Source organism: Carassius gibelio, chromosome A14 (genome assembly GCF_023724105.1).
Source record: "Carassius gibelio isolate Cgi1373 ecotype wild population from Czech Republic chromosome A14, carGib1.2-hapl.c, whole genome shotgun sequence".
Lineage (NCBI taxonomy): Eukaryota > Metazoa > Chordata > Actinopteri > Cypriniformes > Cyprinidae > Carassius > Carassius gibelio.
In genome coordinates this window covers 1,204,633-1,226,583 of record NC_068384.1, presented here as the reverse complement: position 1 = coordinate 1,226,583, position 21,951 = coordinate 1,204,633, and the positions used below count along the sequence as shown (strand labels likewise).

Here is a 21,951-nt window from a genome sequence, read left to right as displayed (position 1 = left end):
CTCAATTTCACGTTGCTCCAAACCTGTATGACTTTTTCTTCTGCGGAACATAAATAAAGATGTTGCACAGAATGATCACTCAAAAAAAGTGTTTTGGTGTGAAGAACACACAGACGTCTTTATTCATTGATTATACCATATTTGGTATCAATGACACCAAACACCATTGGTTCTCACATAACTGAACATGATGTGCCAAGTTTAAGCTCTTATAGAGGTGGTTAGGGAACGTTTTCTATTGCAGCAGGTTAGTGGGCATTAAATTGCCCACTTTGTGCCTGGCTGAGTCAGAGACAGCCCACCCCACACAAGGAGGCTCTATACAGCATTCCCACGGTGCACAGGGCAGTTTTGATTGATTGATTGGTTAGCTGAAAGGAAAAGACATCTATGAAATTCAGAGCCCAATGTGTGGAGTGTGAAACATGGAAAGAACATTCTGATAACATGAATTAAAACCAACCTGATCATTCCCATGCTGCATGAGATCTTTCAACGGCAGTCCTCTGCCAGATGGAAGAAGGGTCACATTAACCGCCTGTAAGTGCTGCAGTGTGTGTATGGCGTGATGTGATGTCATAATGTTTTGGTTTCAGTGAAACGATGCTTTTCGTGATAGAATTTACACACCCTGAGAGTTAGTCACAGAATTTTGTGCATGCTCAGAGGGTTTACACCACAAGGAGAAAATGTTGTTTGTCAATTTTTCTCTAACCACATTTTTCCACCTTCTCTTGTTCACCAGGCAATTATGTATGAAGGGCAAGACAAAAACCCAGAGATGTGCCGGGTCCTGTTGACGCACGAGATCATGTGCAGGTGAGAAACACAAACTGTACGCCACACTCCTTCCTTCACTATTACACAATCAAGCTCTTGAACCTTCCCTACCCAGCTCTGCCCGCTGACTGTGAGAGCTTTACTTTGGCATCATTTTGGTCTTGGCAAGACTGTAGACCTCTGGATCCTGAGTTAGTGTGACAGGACTGAGCTTTCTGCTCACACACACACACACAGCTGTGTATAAGCTCTGTTGTAAAATTAGACGTAAGGGGAGGATAGATTAACATTATTATAAATTTGCTGAAAGGTTAGATCATTATTCTTTCATTTATCATACACGTCCTTCAAACCTGGTATAAACAGTTTACTTTTATTTAAGAGGGACGGAGTACATTTATATCAAGGCTTGATTTTAGACTTATGATGCACTATTACACAAGACACTCCCAGATAATTTTTCACAAGTCCACATGGGATCCTGATAAACTAACGCCAGCCTGTTTCCTATCAGAGTTAGAAGTGTTCTTTTCCCAGACTCTGCCTCAGCCCTAGAAATCAAAGCTTGCCAGGATGCCAGGCAGCATTTCTATTTTTGGAGGCTGATGTTTCAGTGATTGGTGGTTCTTTTTTTATTTCTTGATGAAATAAATAAAGAGACACAAAAATACACTTCTATACAGTTCATTTTGAATGGTAATTCCTGAATATGTACTGAATATGAACTGAGCAATTAGGAAGCAGAATTAAAAAGCAAAGTTTGTCAAGACAAACATTTTCCCATTTTGAGGAAAGTGTAGCCTTGAAGGTTTACAGAGATACATGGATGGATGATGTACTTGATATTAAGTAATAGTTCACCCAAACATGAAAACAACATGAACAACTCATGTTGTTTTAAACCTGTATTACTTACTTTACTCTGCTGAACATAAATAGATATGTTAGGTACAATTGATTTTGCTGCTCTTTCCCATACAGATCTGAAATGTACCATAAAAGTAAATAAATAATAGCCTTTTTGTTAGGAACATATACATATTTAAGCCATTATTAATTTATTTGCAGATATGCATATTTAACTTCCTATTAAATTCACATTATTGAATTGAAATGTGAGCCAATTCTGAATTTTGTTCATCCCTGCTTGTAGCGACACCATAAGCAATGGAGTTTTCATGAGATGAAAAATTAACAAAGATGGACCTTAAGTTCAGAGCAATCCTTGTCTCTATACCTTCCTGAATCTCTATCCAGGTCATTTACTTCCTGCTCTGCAAGAGAAAGAGAGCGGGAGAGAACGCCATGCACCTTTAATTAAAATCAAAAGATAAATTCCTTGCACTTAAAACTGGGTTGTGGAGATGAGTCCTCATCTATATTTGGTTGAAGTGGAGAGCATTTGAACAGTTTTCTACTAAAAATATACCACTCATGCTTGGTTAATTAGGACAAGGAAAAACTCATTACTCAATAAGAATCCTCTTGTTATTCTACAGTTAATGAATGCAGCTTGCTTTGAGTTTTGACAATGAAATATGTGCAGGAGAGCCAAGGCTCTCTCCTCTTTCTCTTTCAATCTTTCGCTTCCCCTCACTAACTTTCTTCCACGCACACACGTACACACACACACACAGCCTTCTATTAACACACTATCAAAATAGTCGCTGATTTAAATATGTGTATTGACAAACACTTAGTACCATACACCACGTCAGCTTTGATCTGCCACCGAAGGATAACACAGATCACATCTGAAGCACATATCGCTACTGGTGCAGAAAGTTTCAAACCAAAGAGCTTTCCAAAAGTAGGCGAAAAGGAAAAGCATGTATTTCAAATGAGTAAACAACCCATTCTCATCTCTATCTTCCTCCTTTTTCTCTTCTTCATCCGTATATGGTGTTTTGATGCAGAGCCTGTGCTGAGAGAAAGGCACAATTACGAGTCTGCAATTAGACTGCTCACCATTAATCAGGGCTGTTAATTGCTGTACGCCTTGCCATTAGCCATATGGTGCCACATGGGCCTGCAAGCATGAGACAGAGACGCATTTTCCCAAACAACCCGCTCAGAGGCAAGGCTAGAAACAATCGTTCAGACGCAACTCTAGGCTCTTTATGATGGAGTTCCACATCCTCATACGCACAGATTGATGAGGTTTGGTTTGGTTTGTGTGGTGGAGACGAAACATCACAAGCTTGATTAAGGCCAGATTATTAAAGGCTGGGTGGTCACAGTTGGAGAAATGCTGCTTTGTTTGGTTTTGGGGGCTATTTTAGAGCTGCTGTCTGTAAAGGAGCTGGGCTGAGGGCAGTTCAGCTTTAATGGCATCAGTGCGGGCCACATCCTGGTAATTACGTGCGGCAATTTGGATTTAATTTCGTCAAACGCAGCAGAAGGAAACGCTTGAGATTAAAGATTATGGGTTCTCCCTGTAGGTCCACTGGGATGGAGCAGAACGAGTCGGAATGGGTGAAAAATCCCCTCTAAAAAACGAAGCAAGAGCATGCATGGAGTCATTAGTACAGAGTCGATGTGGGGAGGGGGGTGTTGGAGGTTCACGGGTGGTGGTGGACGGCAGTGTTGTGGCTCCCTATGGGTTCTGACTGACTATTGGGTTATCAGAGTGTCAAATCCATCTGTGCCCACCCCACGCATCCCAGAAAGCTTTGCTCCTGTGTGACCCACTTCTGAGAGAACATTGCTAAAGACTTGACTGCTCTCAGGAGTGAGAGAAAAATGAGAGCAGAGAGAGACAGGAAGGTAAAAATACGACTGCAAAAATAAACGGAGACAGAAGCCCGACCACACTGTGTCCAAACTAATGAGGGCGCTTAGACACCAGTGTGTGTGAACGAGGGGTCAAGCTCAATCCATGTTATCCAGCTGATCAGGTCTGAAGGAGCCCACTCACACACAGATCTATTCTGCTACTATCACATGATGCCTCCAGCCCTAAACTCTCTATCAGTCGAGCCCCTCTGCCATCTGTGCAGGGAAACCTGAACCCGCTGCCCTACCTGCTGTTTAACTCCAACCTCTATCCACCGAAGACATCATGCCTACACCTCCTTCCCATCCCTCCTCTTTCTGTTTTCATCAACTATAATAATACATTTCAGTTAGAAAAAAAAGTATATATAAGTATATATAAAGTTCAATTTTAAGTAATAATAATAATAATAATAATAATAATAATAATAATAATAAACATTTTACATACATATACACAACATTGTATTTAAAAATAGAAATATATTTGATATATAATACTTTTTTATATTTAAATAGTAAAGTGATTTGTTTTTGTTTTTATAGTTTTCATTTATAACTTTAAATTATTCATTTATAAAAGTGTTAGATTACAAAACATATTTAAATAAAACATTTTCTTTTGGGAACACATTTGCAGCACTTTAAAGCACACACAAAAGCACCTTTCCTCCTTCTGTTCGACCTGAAATCCTTCCCTAAAATGGTCAATTTTAAGTGCCCTCTTTACTTCTACCTCTCCTCCTTTATTCTTCCTTTCCTGCTCTCTGCCCTCGACTTCTCTCTCCATCACTAGATAACTGCCCTGTTATCAGCCACACTTCTAATCCTTCAGTAACCATCCCTGAGCCGGGCAGTCTGTTAGCGGTAATTACTAATACACAGGCCGAGAGGCAGCATATTGTGTGCTGTGTGTACAGCAGGAGAGAATGTCTGCCTTGAAGAGCCAAAGAAAGACTGCTTTATAATTGCTACCTCTTCCTTCTCCACTGTGTTTGAGGTCAGTGCTGACATATGTGCAGTAACACCCCGGTTAAATGCTATCTTTCTCTTTTTCTCTCCCTCCATCTCTTTAAGCCGCTGCTGTGACAAGAAAAGTTGTGGCAATCGTAACGAGACGCCCTCAGACCCAGTCATCATCGACAGGTAAGAGCTGGATATCAGATGTTTGTGCTTTTCTACATATCACATGCCTTGCTAGACATTAAGTGCAGTGTAAGTGTTGAAAGTGGCGTGACTGAAATGTAGTGAGTTATGAAGGAGAACAGTTTGTCAGTGTAGAATCCATTTTTAATTTGACACACATAAATAAATAAATAAAAAAGGGTTTGTACAGGAACTTTTTCTGTTTTGTTTTCTGCTTTAAGTTTCTCTTCCACACCCCAATTTCCTAAAAAAAAAATTAAAACCCAAAAGGAAGAAGACAATAAATCTTTATATATTGATATCCTACCAGTGTACACCAGTATATCATAACCTTTCATTTTTTACCTTTCATTTTTGATTTTTAAGAAATTATTACTTTTGTTTAGCAAGAATGAATTCAATTGATCACAGATGCCAAAAAAGACATACATTTAAAGATGTTCATATTTGAAGTAAAGGCTGTTCTTTTAAACTTCCTATGTATTAAAGAATCCGGAAAAAAAGTATCATGGTTTTTGGTTAAATATAATGCAGAACATTTGTTTTCGACATTGATAGAAATGAGAAATAGTTCACTGAATCAGCATATTATAATTATTTTCATGAAGACCAGAGTAATGGCAGATGAAAATGCAGCTTTGCCATCAAAGAAATACATTAAATTTCCTATACAACTTATTTTAATTCATATCAAGATTAAATACGAGCCTCTGTTTAACGAAGTTGTAGCATCACTACAGAGATAATGCACTAAATAAATTCAAATCACTTACAAACAAATCCAAATGTCAAGTGTTGCTCTATAACGGCTTTGTAAACACACTCTGCGGCTGCTCTGTATCAATATAAATGCTCTATTGTTCAGTATAAAATGTTACAAATCAAAGGCAGCCGTTCAAAGACTTCACCATCAGTGAGAAAAACAAGCGTAAAAAAAGCCTTCCTGGGACCAGAAGCCATTTGTTTGCAAAAGAGTAATTGTTAAGTGATCAGGCTAGGCTGTTTTGAGGCCCTGTCAGGGCTGTTGAGTATGTAGTGTGCTCTGAAGTGTGCATATATGAATAATCAGCAGTGAAGATGTGCAAGACTTCTGGAGGCAGCAGCATGTGCAGTGAACTGCATCTCCTACTGTTTTTGTTTAAGAGATCATACAACCATGTCACGTTATTATTGAGGGCGATGCTATTAAATTTCTGACTCGATTGTGCCTTAGTGCAAGCAAACTAAGCATGGATTTCTGCAGATTAAAGTGCGGTTAAGTGTCAAAGGTGTGTTCTCATCTGTGTGTTAATAAGTCAGTGGCCTGTGCTATCAGATGAACGCAGCTGTAGGTTCACCGTGACTTTGCCAGCAATAGTGTAGCATGTGTGTGTGTGTGTGTTTGTAATAGAGTAAGAGAGGCTTCTACCTGGCTGCTGTGTCTGTGCAGCTGGCCCATTTCTGCTCCACTGGGCTAGAACGCTTCACAGCTTACAAAGACAGCTGCAGCCCTTCAATGCCGCGTGGCATCACCTCCACCCAATACATACGCTCACACAAACACACTGCCCATCACTTACTCTTCTTGTTTGTTTCCCTACATAAAGTTTGTCTGCTTCCTTAAATTCTGTTGCAGCGCTGTGATAGCTGTTTGTGTTCTGAACGGTCTGGCTGAAGTCATGCAGCTGCGCTCGAGGTCACCGCAGACTAATTTAGGCTCAGGTGCGAGGGCATCGCTAATTGCCTGCGAATAAAAAAGAATTAGTAACAGCTTCCTATTAGTCACGTGTCTCTCCAAGCTGGGAAAATAGGTCATTTGAAACGAGAGGGGGGAAATATGGAAGAGTTTACTGGAACTCTCAATATTTTCTTGGCCGCATTCACATTCTGGGGTCCCCAACAAACAAGGCGCAAGATGGAACAGAATCAATTACGGCAAGCACAGATGAGTGCGCGCTCCCAAATTCATCAAAAATATGATTTTGAACGCCTTCCTTCCCTTGAAGTTATTTAGCCGAATAAATAAGAGCTCATTAGTGTGGTCTTGTTTCAAAGAGCTGATTAGGTTTTACAGCAGTAATTAGCGAGGCTAGCGCTAATTCCTCTGGAAGAGTAATGAAAGTGATTTCCTAATTAGGTTCCTCTCATAAGACGGCACAACAGGCCACTTCAGCGAAACCAGAGGAATGTCAGGGAAATAAAGCCAACTAACAATGACTTATTAGACTGTTAAAAGAACAAATCTTACCACAGCAGTGCGAGGCGTGCGCTCACGGGACCAGGTTCGAGTTCTTGTAGTCATTGGGAAGCTTTTGAAAATCTGTTTGGGGTAAATTGAATTACTCACGTGAAAATTAAACTGGCTAGCTTTCTTCTCAGAGGGTGTGTTTAGTTTACGTTGGATGGCTGTATCTAAATGTATGTGTGTCGTGATTGACTCCTCGTCTTCTCCTTTTCTTCTCCTCTTTAATATTCTGAGCTCTGTTAATGCCCCAGTAAGATTATTTCAAATACGTTAATAATGCTCTCACTGACACGGACACAAAAGGCCAGTGACATCTAATAGCAGACCTTTTCACTGCCTCCTGTTTCATCTCTTTCACATCCCTTAGAAGCTCTCGCTCTCGATTTCTCTCTCTCGATTTCTTTCTCTCTTATCATTGTGTGTGTTAGGAGTAATTGAAGCTCAATAAGCCGTACAGTAATGGAGAAAGGTGTCGTTCTATCTCCCTGGGAACATTGCAGTTGATGCCTTCATCAGCACGGATACTCTTAAACACTGATAGTGATTTCAGAGTGCAGAAAGTTCAGAGTTCCCGCGCTAACCGTGGGAGTTCTGTGGCTTTTTGCTCGGTCGTGAGCCCTGACCTCACTGGAAGGCTTTATTTGTGATGTAATCTTCAACATCTGGATATCCACTTCATGAAGACATAACATAGCAAAGGACGGAAAATACCACGGAAAGGGTTGATGTGCCATTTCTCTGAATATTTAATGGAGGTCTTTTGCTCACAACTATGCTGCTGGCTAGATTTGACCTTCTAGAAGAAGACCCTCAGCTCTCATGGAAGCAGAACAGGAAGTAATGTTTCACAGGGTGCTTTCACAGAACAATTTCTGCTCCTGCTCTGCTAGGGGCTGCTCACACAGGATGTGCTATTTTATTAAAAAACAGCATGTGAATGCAATAGAACATATTTCTAAAAGTTAAACCTCTATAAAGTGATATAGCATCTTACAGACACAGTGCTGATGGATTTAGATGCTGAAAAACATCCATTTAACCCGTTTACGCAATTAAAAATTTCCCAGATAGATGCAATAACGAGTCCTGTGTGAACAGCCCCTCATGCTGCATTATAGAATGCTATAGTTATATACACTACTGTTCAGTTTTTTTTTTTTTTTTATGAATAGAAAATGAAAAAAAAAACAATATTTATTTGAAATAGAAATCTTTTGTAATGTTACAAATGCCTTTACTGTCACTTTTGATCAATTTAATGCACTCTTGTTGAATTCATTATTAATTTCTTTCATTAAAAAAAATCTAGTCTGCTGAGCTATAAAGGAGCAACATTTGAGTAATAAAACTGCACCTCAAGACTGGATAGTTGGGAAAGAGACAGTGAGCAGCCTTATATTCTTGCAGTATGTTTGCATTATTGGATTAGGGGGCTCTATTTCACAGAGCTGTTCTCTGAATCAGTGGCCAGAGAGTGATCCTCACAGGCTGGAGCTCCCATTGTTAACATAATCCTGTCCGGTCTGTAGACCTATTGTGTGGCAATTAAGACTGAGAGACTGCGGAGAGCTCAGCATGAGCATCTGTGTGTGTGAGCCATGACAATTATAGAGTCAATGAAAGTATTTGCGGTAAACATGTTTCTGCCTTCTCTCCGAAAATTAACTGCTGAGTCTTTCACGCTAAAAGAGATACACAGGAAGTTCAAGTGAAGGAAAATGTGTGCGTTGGCCTTTAAAAAGTGTGCGTGACTCTACAAGCTGGGCTGTCACAGCTGCTGAAAGGTGATGTGCTCTATGCAGTGACAATGTCTCTTCCTGGAGAGAGAGAGAGAGAGTGTGTGTGTGTGTGTGTGTGTGTGTGTGTGTGTGTGTGTTTGTGTGTGTGCACACGTGTGCTTGTGTATAGGTGTATATGTGTGGCCTATTTGAGCACAAACAGTGCAAGAATAATAAAAGGCCAAGCTCTGCTGTTCCGAGTTAATACAGGGTTAAAGATATGCAGCACACTGTCCACAATCCCATCATCTGCCTGGACGATTCCCAAAGAAGAGCATGCACTCCTCTCCACTCGCCCGTGCCTATGTATGTGGCCCTGTGTGTGCTGTCCTTTCCTGACAACTCTACCATTCTGTCTTTACTCCCTCTCTATACAGAGCACCCACTTTACTTCTCTGTTGCTCTTTCTCTCTCTCCCTCTCTCTCTCTCTCACACACACAAACACACACACACATTTATCCAGGTGTCTAAATGGGAATGTCACATTGATATATACTGTACTTAAATTAAGTTTGCTTATTAATTACATTTATATTATTAAAACAAATGAATTAAAACTTCAATTTACTGCTGTACAACTGTGGTAAGTTGGTATTAGTTTCCACTGTCATCAAAATAAGACAAAAAAGTACAATTATGAAAGTTTTATACTGTTTGAAATATGTTATGTTTTAAATAGATTCAATACACAAAAAAGTCTCTGTAGCTTAATAAAAGTAAATTATCAACAAAATCCACACATTTTTATGCACGTTTTATGAAAACATCCTTATAATGATTTAAAAATTGCTTGAGGTAAATATATTTTTTTATTCTGTAAGAATAAACACAAAACTACATTTACTTAATATTTATTTCTAAATGCGATGTGACTTAGCTAGAAATATGCAACTATTATATTTTCATTAATAGTTGTATGATCCTTCAGAAATCATCCTAACATGCTGATTTATTGCTCAGCTCAAGAAACATTTCTTGTAATTCTTTAATTTTGTTTTCAGATAGAAAGTTCAAAAGAATAGCATTTATTTGAAAGAAAATAAAATATTTACTGATTATAAATGTTTTTACTGTCACTTTTGATTGATTTAATGTGTCATTTCGGAATAAAAGTATTAATTTAATTTAAGAAAAAAAGTCCCTCCAACCTCAAACTTTTTATAATTATTGTTGTAATTGTGTATTTTTCCCCCTGAACCTGATGGATTGGAGCTCTTTAATACATGTGGTGGTTATTCTGCTTTATTTGCAAATTCAGATTTTTTTGTTGCATAAATTACATTCGCAATGATGGATAATTTAGTCCATGAATCCATAGGTCAGGAACACATGGAAAAACACACAGCTATTCTCTCTGCTTTACTCAGTGCTCTTCCATCTCTCTGCTTGTCCAGTCTGTTTTTCTTGCACAAGGCATAAGGTTGTGATCTCTGGAAAGGCTGGTCAGCTCTTTAGGATTGTGCTGGAAACCCTGGCAGGCAGAGTCTCCTCCTCTGCTCTCACAGATAAGAGCCACGGATCAGCCAGATCACTGATCCACTTCACATGCTTCAGACGGAGATCTGACCCACAGGATGACTGATTAGCCACTTAATGCTACTGACAACACTTACTGATGAGACTGATGAGGGTGTGTAAGAGTAAATCAAAGAGAACAATGTTATTTCACTCCAAGAAAAATAACCAAACTCATTTCTCATTATCACACACTACTGGTGACAGAAATTAGACTGGTGTTGTTTTAAGAAGCTTGTGTGTGGGTGAGACCGCGTGTTTGTGTGTGCTCAGATGGAGAGTATTGTTGATGTATGCCATTTCCTCACGAGTGTGTGTGTGTTGATTGAGGAATGTCAGACAGGAAGTGCTCCTCCCGGGGAAGGTGATGTCACCGCAGCTTCAGGGCGGCTTCCTGTCTAGTTCTGCAGCAACAGATGCACTCTGCTTTCCCAATCGCTCACTTTTTTAGCTGCAAGCTCACAAATTCAACTTATTAACATTTAACCTGATGTTTTCTCAGTTTACTCTAAGCAGCCTTAGATTTCTCTTTAAAGGACAAGCTGGGAAAACATCCCGTCTCTGCCTCTCTCCACTGGATGCGCTCATGCAGGGACATAGGGGTAATCCTATTAGTTCTGTCAACACACACACACACACACACACACACACACACACACACAGAGAGAGAGAGAGAGAGAGAGATACTCTAACAAATTATCAGCCATGGCCTTAAATGAAAAATAAATAATAAATAAGTAAATACTTTAAAATATGTGAACAACATCTCTGAATATTTTTTTGTTCTTGCAATGCCTTACTTAAGACAAATTATTTTTCTTTATCATTTTTTTTGTCTTTTTGATAACTCTAAATATTAAAATTAAAGATTACAATTACAAATAACTTAATTGCATAAAACATTAAATCATTTTAATGGAATTTGTAGTGAATTACAGTCATTTTATTTTTGTTACCTTTGGAAAATTGTTTGATTTCTTGCTTTAAGCCAAAATCTGATAAAGATCTGAGGTTCAGACTCACTCTAATTTTCACTCTAAAGTAAATTGATCTTGTTGTAATTATTATTATTATTATTATTAGATATTTTCCTAGAAAAAAGAAAAGACAGAAAAAGTCAAAATTAAGAACATGATTTTTTGCATGAAACACATTCTGTATCGATTTCTCTCTTCTATATGGAGATATAGATTACATAGATCTAGATTTCATAGATCTATATTTAGAATTGTGTAGTGGGTGTGTGTGTTTGTGTGTGCGCTGCACAGAGGGAACCCCCATGTCTGAAGTCCATTGTTGTGGATTGTTGTGTTTGGGATGCACTTCCTGTGGTGAGAGGTCAGCAGCACGCATCCTCGGCTGGCTGCTGAATAATTCATGCCATTGACTTTGTGTCAGCTTTCACAGGCGTGCCCAGGGATGTTTTATTCATTTATCTCATTTAGGGGCCCTGACTGCACCTGTTCCACCATTAAGCACCCCACTCATTTGCATTAGATGCTAATTTAGTTTACCGGCAGCCCTGGGTTCCCCTATTTTCATTACATTTACTTAGAAACAAATATAACACTTTACACCGTACATCGATTTTATAGGCACCATGAAAATATGTCTTGTGAGTCTTAAAAATGAAAATAAAAGAGAGGAAAGGAGAGATTTTGTAACCGTTAAGCACTCATTGTTCACTAATAATAGTTTATTGTAAAAAAAAAAAAAAAAAAGTGTCCCCATTACTGAAACTCATAACTCTGGAAGTGTGTGAACACTAGTATGTGTGTGTGTGTGTTTAGAAGGTGTCAGAGGGAACAGACTTGCCCTGGAGCAAGTTAAGCACAGATGTGCCTTTTTATACCCCTTCTCTTAGCTCCCACCCTATTCCCTTACTCCACATGAAGATCACCTTTCTTTTTAAACGCAAGTACACACACTGTCATTTCCCCTATCATCCATCTGTCTCTCTCCTTGTCTCTTTGTTCTATTTTTATCACCACAGTCATGTCATCTTTAGTCTGTACTTTGCTATTTATTCTCATTCAATTCAGGTAAAGACCATGGAAAGTATTATTAAATCAATGTGAAATGGCATTCCCAACCCATTTCACTTCCACACTGTGATGCAAGTGAAGAATGGGGATGTTATTAACATTTTATTATTTATTTATTTCAGATTTAAGAGAGAATTATAGGAATTTAAGATCGACAAGTGCTTAGTTTTTAGCTGTTTGGCTGTTGGTTAACATTATGTAGTGATTTCTGTATTGTGTCATACATATAAAAAAAATGTAGGACAGGGATCGATCAATGAGACTATAGATGTGCATTAAGAACTTAAATAGGGTCCATTTTTAAGACCTAATCACTTGTTTAAGCGCACCTTCTGTGTTGCTACCTTGAGGGTGAGATGTTTAGACCTCTCAGAGCAAGAGTATTCAATGGAGGACATTGTGTGTCTGTGTCCCGATCAGTCTTAGTTTGTGTGAACGTGTGTTTCAGTAGTATCATGCAGAATACCAAGTCTTTTCAGTGGGTGACACTGCTCAAATATGTTTTTTTTTTTTTAACCACTGAACGTGCTTTTTGCTACTGGGCATGAGTGTTGGACTGTGCCATGCCTAGAAATGAATCTTGTTTGTACTGCCTGAGACTGACTACATTACACCTTATGTCTCCTCTAATTGCTAGACCCTACACAAACCCTGCCCAATAAAAATATCCATCTGAACTCTAAGCCATGCCCTGTCAATCCAATCTACATTGGGAACCGTTAAAGGAACAGCTCACTTGAGAAACACAGTTCTGTCATCAGTTACTTTACACACCCTCATGCAAGCCACTGTGACTTTCTTACTTCTGTGGAACTCAACAGAGGATGTTCAGCATCCTGGCAGTCTCAGAACTAATGATTTTGATCACCATAAAAGTATCTTGATGGTCCATGTGACTCATGCACTATATTCCAAGTCTCCTGAAGCCATACGATAGCTTGTGTGAAAAACAGAACATTTTTAATTAATCACATTAACAATTAGTTATTTTAGGTGAACTATCCTTTTGATAGTGATTTTAGTTTTGGGCAATAAAGACAGGAGTTGCAGTAAGATGGGTGAGAGGTCTATCACTGAAACTATTCATTATCTTTCTCCGTCAAAATGCCATACATCACGGTTTCGATTGGCTGCTTTTGGATTGTCGAATCTCAAAGCACACCATCAGTACTCAACAATTTGATTGGCATCCTGTATTTTTGGACCTTAGGGCAGAGGATTGTGGGAACTGTAGTGTACAGTGAATATGTATTGGAGGCCAGCAGAGTTGCTGAGTAGCGGATGATTATGCAGCCCTAAGGTGTTGATGGCTTCACTGAGCTGGCCTGGAGCTCCCTCCCTGTTGTGTTCCTGATGTTTCTTCCTTTCTCTCTCTCTTTCACTGTCTTTTTTTTTCCTGGGGCTGGGCAAATCTGCCTCAGGGGACTTTGGGTAACTGTGATTGACAGCCAGATGCAGGCAGAGGTCGAAGCTGCTTTAAAACGTCAATGGGCTTTCATCTTGTAGCGGACACTAGCTCTCTTTATACACACACGCTCGTTCTTTCTCTCTCTTTATGTGCTCAAGCTCACGTATGTGCACAATCAACATGTATTATTGTGCTAATGCTTTTGTAATACAATCTGCACTGAATTAGACACTTACGGCTAGGAGTGCACAAGATCATTTCATGATTAGAGAGATTTTTTTTGCACTGCTGAATGTGAAACAGTTTATACAAACATGGAATTTCATGGTGGCCGGAAAAATGATGGTCAAACTTTGGCTACCGTTCTGGAAAGGTTCTCTCAAAGTTAAGAACAAAAGTTAACATAACCAAGAAATATGTCTTTTAAACATTAAAAAAGTAACATTTTTAGAATATATTGGAAATGTAAGCAAAACATTCTCAGAACATATTATTGTTATTTTTATTTTATTTTTTTTACCTGGGTTCTTCTCATGAAGCTGGTTGACCACTGGAGACACACTGGTTAAGCTAGTTAAGAAGCCCATAACATTAACTGGATAAAGAAAAAGTCTGACACTTTTGCTTAATTTTGCACAGTTGGGGGTTGGGAAAGAAAGTGTGCACAAACACACACAGACACACACATCTGCCTAGCAGAAGCTGGTGGAGGCGTCTCTCATTCCTCATCTGTTTCATCCTCCATGCGAAATCAGATTTCAGTGTTTTAGTGTTTGCTGAGGAAAGAGGACCGCTCACTCTCTGAAAGACACACCTCAGCCTCTCTGTCTCTGCTTCTGCGTCTATCTATCCCACCCCGGTCTGGGCGTTAGCGTTGTATGAATTACAAATACGTCTTACCTGCTGACTTACATGTTTTGGTAAGTGTAGTGCATGCTCTTGGTACATGAATGATGTAGTGCCAGAGAGCTATTATTGATGTGCATGTAGAAATAAAAATGCTAATCTCGTCCATATTAATAGTTTGAATGTTTTCCAGGTTGCCTTGAAGTCCTGCGTGAAGTGATGTCAGGGTCCACTTCTACACACAAGTGCTAACGTTATCATTCATTGTTCACATACACTTAGAAACAAACAATGAGAGAGAGAGAGAGAGAGAGAGAGAGAGATGTGGCTCTTGGCAGGCTAAATGGATGGCTCAGGTTACAGCTCTGTGAGTGCTGGATGAAGAGAAAGAGAGAGAGAAAGAAAGGGCTTTGAAGGGTATTCTGAATCACAAAAGGGTCAGAAAATGAAAAATAGATGGACATGTTAGTTCATCTCTGGGTGCATTCAGAGCTGGTTTCTCACCTTGCCTTAGAGCTCACCTGACCTCCTGTCTGCGCATCAATTTTAGGGGTACATTGTAGAAGAGTTAGAAGGAGTGTGTCCTTTTTATATATGCTTTTCAAAAGCACACAACCCAGGTTTATTTCAAAACCTAGTGAACTACCTCTTTGGTTCCAAAAATGCAATTCATGCAGTTATGCTCTTGTATGATGAGTTCGATGCACACACACACACACAAATTATTTTCAAATAATACAAATTAGCTATCTGATATTATAGTACACAACTGTTCAAACGTTTAGGGTCAGTTTATTATTTTTGTTTTGGAAATAATTTGTTCTTTTATTCAACAAGGATGCATAATTGATCAATACTTTTACAATGTTAACTTTTTTTGAGAATTCAGTAGTAAAGAATATACTTATAAATATATACTTATAAATTAATTAAATATATAAGATATAATAAATTAATATTGAAAGCCTGTTTTGACTTCTGTAAATAAAACATTTAATTGTAAAAAGTTACATATAGGAAATAAAGTCACAATTTAAACATTTAAAGTCAGAAGTAACATTTGTCGGTAGAACAAATCTGTCTTCCATATAAAAAGTATTCCTAAAAATATATTAATAAATTTAAAAAAACGAAATAATAAAAATGCATTTTTTTTTATTACATAAAAAATAAAAAATGGCTACTTTATTTAAAATGTGTATTCTATTCATGCATTCCTAATCAATCACTCAGTTAAGATGCAATCATAGAAGTCAGCTGCCTAAGTATTGTAATCAGTAGGCTGTAGAAACCCTGTTGCTCTCTTTCTTTCTCTTCAGCCAAGTGAAAATCCACTGTCTCTCTCTTGTTCTTTCTTTATGAAGCCTAAATCTGACTCCCTGCCTGATCGTGTTTCTGTTTGCTTTTGTTCAGATGTTCGTGAAGGGGATGCGAGAGCCAAACTGACCCAAATGAATTATGTCCCAGTTCTCCAAAAGGCAGTGCATCACCTATTTAGGGCATTATGTGCATGAGATTTTAAACCTAAGAGAAAGGGTGAGAGAAAGTGAGAAACACAGCGGAAAGGAGAGAAAATATGCCCCCTCTTTACTAGGTGCAAATTAGGATGCTGCCATCTAATCTGAAAAACACATCACGGCCAGCTTTACACACAGGTCATTTTGAGGTAAACTCAAATTACATAATACAGCACAGCTGTCAGTCACAAATGTTTAAGAATTATAGGGAGTGTTGTTTTGTTTAGGATGGTCGTGTCGTGCATTTAATATTCCCCAGTGTGGACTCCCACAGGAAGTGGACAACAGCCTACCACTGTGGTCGGCATTGTTGTTTTAGCGCTCCCCTCCACCCTGAGTCATGACAGCATGGCACCAGTGCCCAAAAGCAACAAACATGTCCGGTACACTTCAGTTTGCACATATATCACGCTATTGTCAGGAAAGACTATTCACATTCATTAATTGCTCCAACTCGATTAGAGTATGGCAGACTTTAATCCAGTCTTAAGAGCCTCATTCTCTAACCTTCACCTAGACTCTCTCCATCACCAGTGTTACTACATCTGTCATACTCAGCTTACAGTCAGTCAATAAGGCATTGCTTTTATAAGAAGTCTCTTATGCTCACCATGGCTGCATTTTTTGGTTTTTGGCTGTGAATATATTTTAAAATGTAATTTATTCTTGTGATAGAAAAGCTGAATTTTCAGCAGCCATTACTGCAGTCTTCAGTGCCACAATACATTTTTATACTGTCTATTCTAATTCTCATTCTTGCTGCTTAAATAAGCATTTCTGGAAAGTGGATATTCTGTCATCTTCTACTGTACTGTCACTCGAACAGTGATTTCGTGTTTCTGTGGAGCACAAAATGTGTATCTAGCAGAATGGTTTCTCTTTTCCATACAGTGACATAATGTGATGTCAAACTCATGAAAGGACAAAAACACATGGCACTTATTAAGCCTTCTTCAGCATATAACAGCTTTGTGAGAGGAACAAATGAAAAACCAATATCTTCATGCAGTGGTTAGATGGCAGAATGATCATTTTTGGGTGAATTGCTTCAAAGATGAGGTATAAAGACTTGGCTTTAGAAGCCACAGAGGGCTAATCTGGCACTTATTACTGTATGCTGTTCTGCTCTGTTGTGAAAAAAAAGCTGAACAGCTGGCCTGTATACCACCCAATTACCTTATTCTTCTGTTCTGACAGGTTGAGTTTTATCTCCTGAGCAGATGACACATTGAATGTTTAGTGTAAGTGACTGAGAGCAAGACAATGCCGCTGAAAACAGATAAAGACAGCTAAATTAACGTATAGCGTTTAGAGGAAGGCAGTGATACAAAACCACAGTCCCAGCACTTACATAACTTCCTGACTCTCGTGTCCTGATTTCTGCTCTATGTTTGTATTTTCTTTTTGAATTGACAATCATTGCCTGTACCTCCCGCTTCTCTCTGTCTTTTCCTTTCTCTTTTTCTCTGTCCATGAGGCGAAATGGAATGATGCAATTTTCTAATTCAGTCAAATAAAGCTCTCCTTTTGTCAGCTGTTAGATGCTTGGCTTACAGAGGTCAGAGGTTGCAATGCTGCTCTTAGGAGAGCGCTCATCGATTAGCCGTCAAACCACTGCCGCCTCGTCTGTTCTGAGTGGGAGCGATGGAGGGATGCTGGGCTCCATTTCCATAATTGCTCAGCGCCTTAAGTGCTGGTACCTTTAGAACAGAGGAGGTTGGAGGAAAAAACAAATGCAGAAATTATAAGGCAGATACAGTTATTGAATATCAGTGGATATTTGAATGGGACAATATTGATCTGTAATTGAGCAGTAATAATTCTTCCAGGCATTAAAGCTTCACCCCTATAGCATGGCTGCCTTTTTTCAACAGGCTTTCATTGTGAGAAATGGAGCTTAATATCTGCAGTGTAGCTATAGCTTTATTCCTTGCATATTCTCTCATTCGTCTGTCAGTGTGGCAATGTAACAATGTTACCAAATCAAACTTTCCCGCCCCTTAGTCTTAAAATATTGGCTCTGCAGACAGGAAATGAATTCACACCAATTCCAATTTATCACCAAATGTGAAATGGAAGGATCTGTCAATGAAATACTGCATTGATCGAGTACTAATTTGAATACTGGGGGCGACATTTGAATTCCAGCCTTTTTTGGAGTGGGGGGGGGTTAGAAAAATACTTGTTTGAGGCAGGACTACTTTGTTTTCTGTTTGACCAGTGGCAGAAAGGGTCAGTGTTCCATGAGACACGCTTGTAAATTATTATTAATTCAGCTTTAATTTGTTTTTTCTAAATATAATTTTTTTATAAAATATTTTAGATTTCATATATATATATATATATATATATATATATATATATATATATATATATATATATATATATATACACACACACACACACACACACACACACACACACACACACACACACACAGTTAAAGGGGACCTATTATGCCCCTTTTCACAAGATGTAAAATAAGTCTCTGATGTCCCCAGAGAGTGTATGTGAAGTTTTAACTCAAAAATAATTTACAGATATTTTTTTCATAGCTTGTTAAAATTGCCACTTTTAGGGTATGAGCCAAAACGCATAATTTCCGTGTCTTCCCCTTTAAATGCAAATGAGCTGGTGCTCCGGGGAAGAGGGAGGAGCTTCAAGAGCTCAAACTCCAGCAATACTTGTGCTAGCCTTTGTGAATAAACACTCCACTATAGGTATAGCTAGATCACGAAGAGTTGATTCTCAACTCGCTGTGAATTCGCTCAGGCCAGTTATATGTATAAACATCAGTGTTTGTCAACTTCCGTGGGTGAGGCCTGTAGCTAATATGATGTCACATTATCAGCAATGCTGAAAACAGTATTTTGCATAATAGCTCCCCTTAAAGTGAATTCTATCTTAATCAAGGTATATATCTGATTGGCCTTTAGATTGACTAACAGCCATCTTTCGGCCACTTAATGCTGAAGGGATGGAACAAGCTCAGCAGAGCAGAGCCTGGCAGACAGCTCGTCTGTTTACGATTTGAGTCCAGCCAGGAAGAGAGGGCGCAGGTCAGCAGCATGTTCTGAAAGATGTATGCTGAGAGAGAAAGACAGAGAGAGAGATACGGGACAGGAGGGATGAAGGGGGGTCCTGTCACAACATGGCTGCTTCCTTCCACATGAAGACCACTAAACCACAGCATTTCCTCTCCCAGAGCGGATTCTATCATTAGAATGTGGAATAGCACACTAAACTGACTGATGACGGTCAGCTCACTGAGCCCTTCTTAAGTCATAAAGGGCCCCTGATAGCTGTGGACATGGCTTTTATCGACCCCGCACTTGTGCGTATTAATAAGGTCTGCTGTTCGCATTCACTCCTCTCAGATCTCCTTATCTGTGTTTCCTCCCACATGACAGATGAGTGTGTCTGGGGCGCAGCATGGTCAGACAATGGCTGTATATGTGTGTGTGTGTGTGTGTGTGTGTGTGTGTGTGTGTGTGTGTGTGTGTGTGCGTGTGTGTGTGTGTGTGTAATGAGAAGTCCAGACCAGCAGCGCTCTGATTGCTGCTGATTTAGGGCTGTGCTCCATGCTGTTAATGGTCTCACACTGCGATAGAGAGGTGGCTCTGGGGGCATGGCCATATTTAACGGTCTCTGACTGCTCATTACTGGATGTCCCTGATCACCTGCACTCCTCGTCTTATCGTTTAAGGTTGGCGGCTGAAATTTTCTAAGGATGAAAACAATTAGACTTGAGTTTCACGTCTGCATGGTGATTTTTACAATAATGAGAGCAACAAGGACTGAAATGTTGAGGATAAGCGGAGAGAGCCCCAGCGTGTGCTGTTTTACTGAAGCTCTCATTCCCTGACCTCTACATTACTACATCATCAAATTACAAATTCCATTACAATGAAATGTTTACAGCATCACTGCTCTGCCCGCTCCACACATCTTTCCGTGACCTGCCCGCATGTCTGTGTGTATGCGAGGAGATGACTATTTGCCGAGCGCAGGGCCGTGCATGTACATGAATACCAAGATTACACTCCAAATAGCAGGTTTACATAGAGAGAAAGAGGCAGCTGCCTTGCTGTCATGCCATATTAAAATGATTTCTTAAGGATCATGTGACACAATTACAATTTTTTTTGTATTTTATAAAATATATTTTATAAAAAATGCATATATTTTTATAAACAGACAGTTAACTGGCTAGAACTGGCTTGCTCATAGTTGTCACTGCAAAAAAAAACAATAATAAAAAAAAATTACATGCATAACTTAATATCACAAGTGCAATAGATCAAACACATACAGAGTTTGTGCTTTGTATCGAGGTCAAAGTCATGAACTGCTGAGAAGACACATTAAAAATGCATGAAGAAGATAGTGTGTTTTTAAAATAGATTTAGAAGGATTGCTGTTTGACTATGGGTCTACTTTGGTTGAATTTATTGTGAGAGTTTATTTTTGCCTATTGTGATGTTGAATTGTAAATGAGAGCTTGTTAATTAGCAGCCTTATTTTCATATTTAATGCATCATGGTATGAGTGTCAATGAATAGTGCGATGTTAATTAGTAAAACCGCTCTAAAAGGACTCAGGATTTATGTGGTAATCACATGGCCGCTTCCTGAGAGGTGCTGAAAAAAAAAAAGAAAAGCAGAGGAAATGCGGGTACACAGAGAACTCTGGCTGGGTAAATAAATTCATAAAGGGTCCATGTGATATATTGTGCTGAGATCCTCACGGACAAATGCAGGAAATTTTTGTGACCTGAATTCACAGGAAGAATATCATAAATTTGATGGTGTTGGTCTTTTTTTTCTCTTGTTCTCTTGCCCCCTCTTTTTATCCTGGTTAGAACGAGTAATTTAGCACAGATTCAGGAATGAGTTAGATTGTAGATTAGTGGAAGAGGGAATGAGCACTTGACTCAATTCACTGTTCCTTTAGCCGACAGTGAATCTGGTAAGATTCATTCAATTTGTTTTTTTTTAAATGAGGTGTGAAATGGGCCTCTGCCACTCCGTTGGCTCTTTGTTTAGTTCTCACACCTCTGATTTGTTTGGACACCCTCAACGAGGAGTCGTCTGTTAAGTGCCACTCTCAAGCTGTGTAGGCAGATTAGCCTCGCTCTAAACACTCTGTAATTGAGCGCAGAAGCAAACAGGGCCACACAAGTGCATTTCGTCTATCTTATACACTTCTCTAGGTCCCTTTAGTTTTCTCCTCTTCCTTCCTTTACTGCTTCTCACTTTCTCTCATTTGAACTAAGCTATAAATAAAAAGACCAGGTCATGCATGTACTGGTGTACATGAGATGTACAGATTTGCGTCTGAATGCTCCCACAACCCACAACTAACATTGTGATTCCTGACAAAGTCAATGTAGAATGAGTATTTCCTGGGAAACATTATATATTGTTAACTTTATTGGTTAGGTTTAGGGTAGGGATTAGTGTAGATGGTACAATATTTTACAATATAAACTCGATACAGCATTAAACTTTTATTGCAACTCACCAGACATTTAATTCCCAGACTGCTACATTATGTACACCAACCGGCTGGATAAAACTAAACATGATTTTAGCACCGCAATTCATTTGGAAAAGTGTTGCAAAGACTTCTTTTTCAAATGTGCTAGAAGCAATGTAATATATAATTTTGTAGAAATGTCACCATTTTTTTTTTCTCAACAAGCCTGGATGGTAAAAACAACACCAGGCTCATCAGCTCTGTCTTCACCTCTTCAGGAAGCTGGGAGGGAGACTCCAAAAACACAGGCTGACAGAGATGCTCTGTTGACAGAAAGATGCTTGAGATGCAGAAAATAACAGCACGAGTGTGTGACTGCAGGAAGGAGAGCTTTGCTACTCCATGACCTTTAAACCAGGTCTCACATCTGGCTCAAAC

The 21,951-nt window shown here is 39.1% G+C and overlaps 1 protein-coding gene across 3 annotated transcripts in view; it reads left to right on the top strand.

Annotated features, from left to right (window-relative positions):
• LOC128027178 (transcription factor COE1-A-like) overlaps nt 1-21,951 on the top strand; it is a 114,823-nt gene that overhangs the window by 9,061 nt on the left and 83,811 nt on the right. For all 3 annotated transcript variants that reach the window (XM_052614506.1, XM_052614504.1, XM_052614503.1), the window contains exons 5-6: nt 746-819; nt 4,633-4,701. In XM_052614506.1, coding sequence (XP_052470466.1) covers nt 746-819; nt 4,633-4,701 — 143 coding nt within the window. The remainder of the gene's footprint in view (nt 1-745; nt 820-4,632; nt 4,702-21,951) is intronic.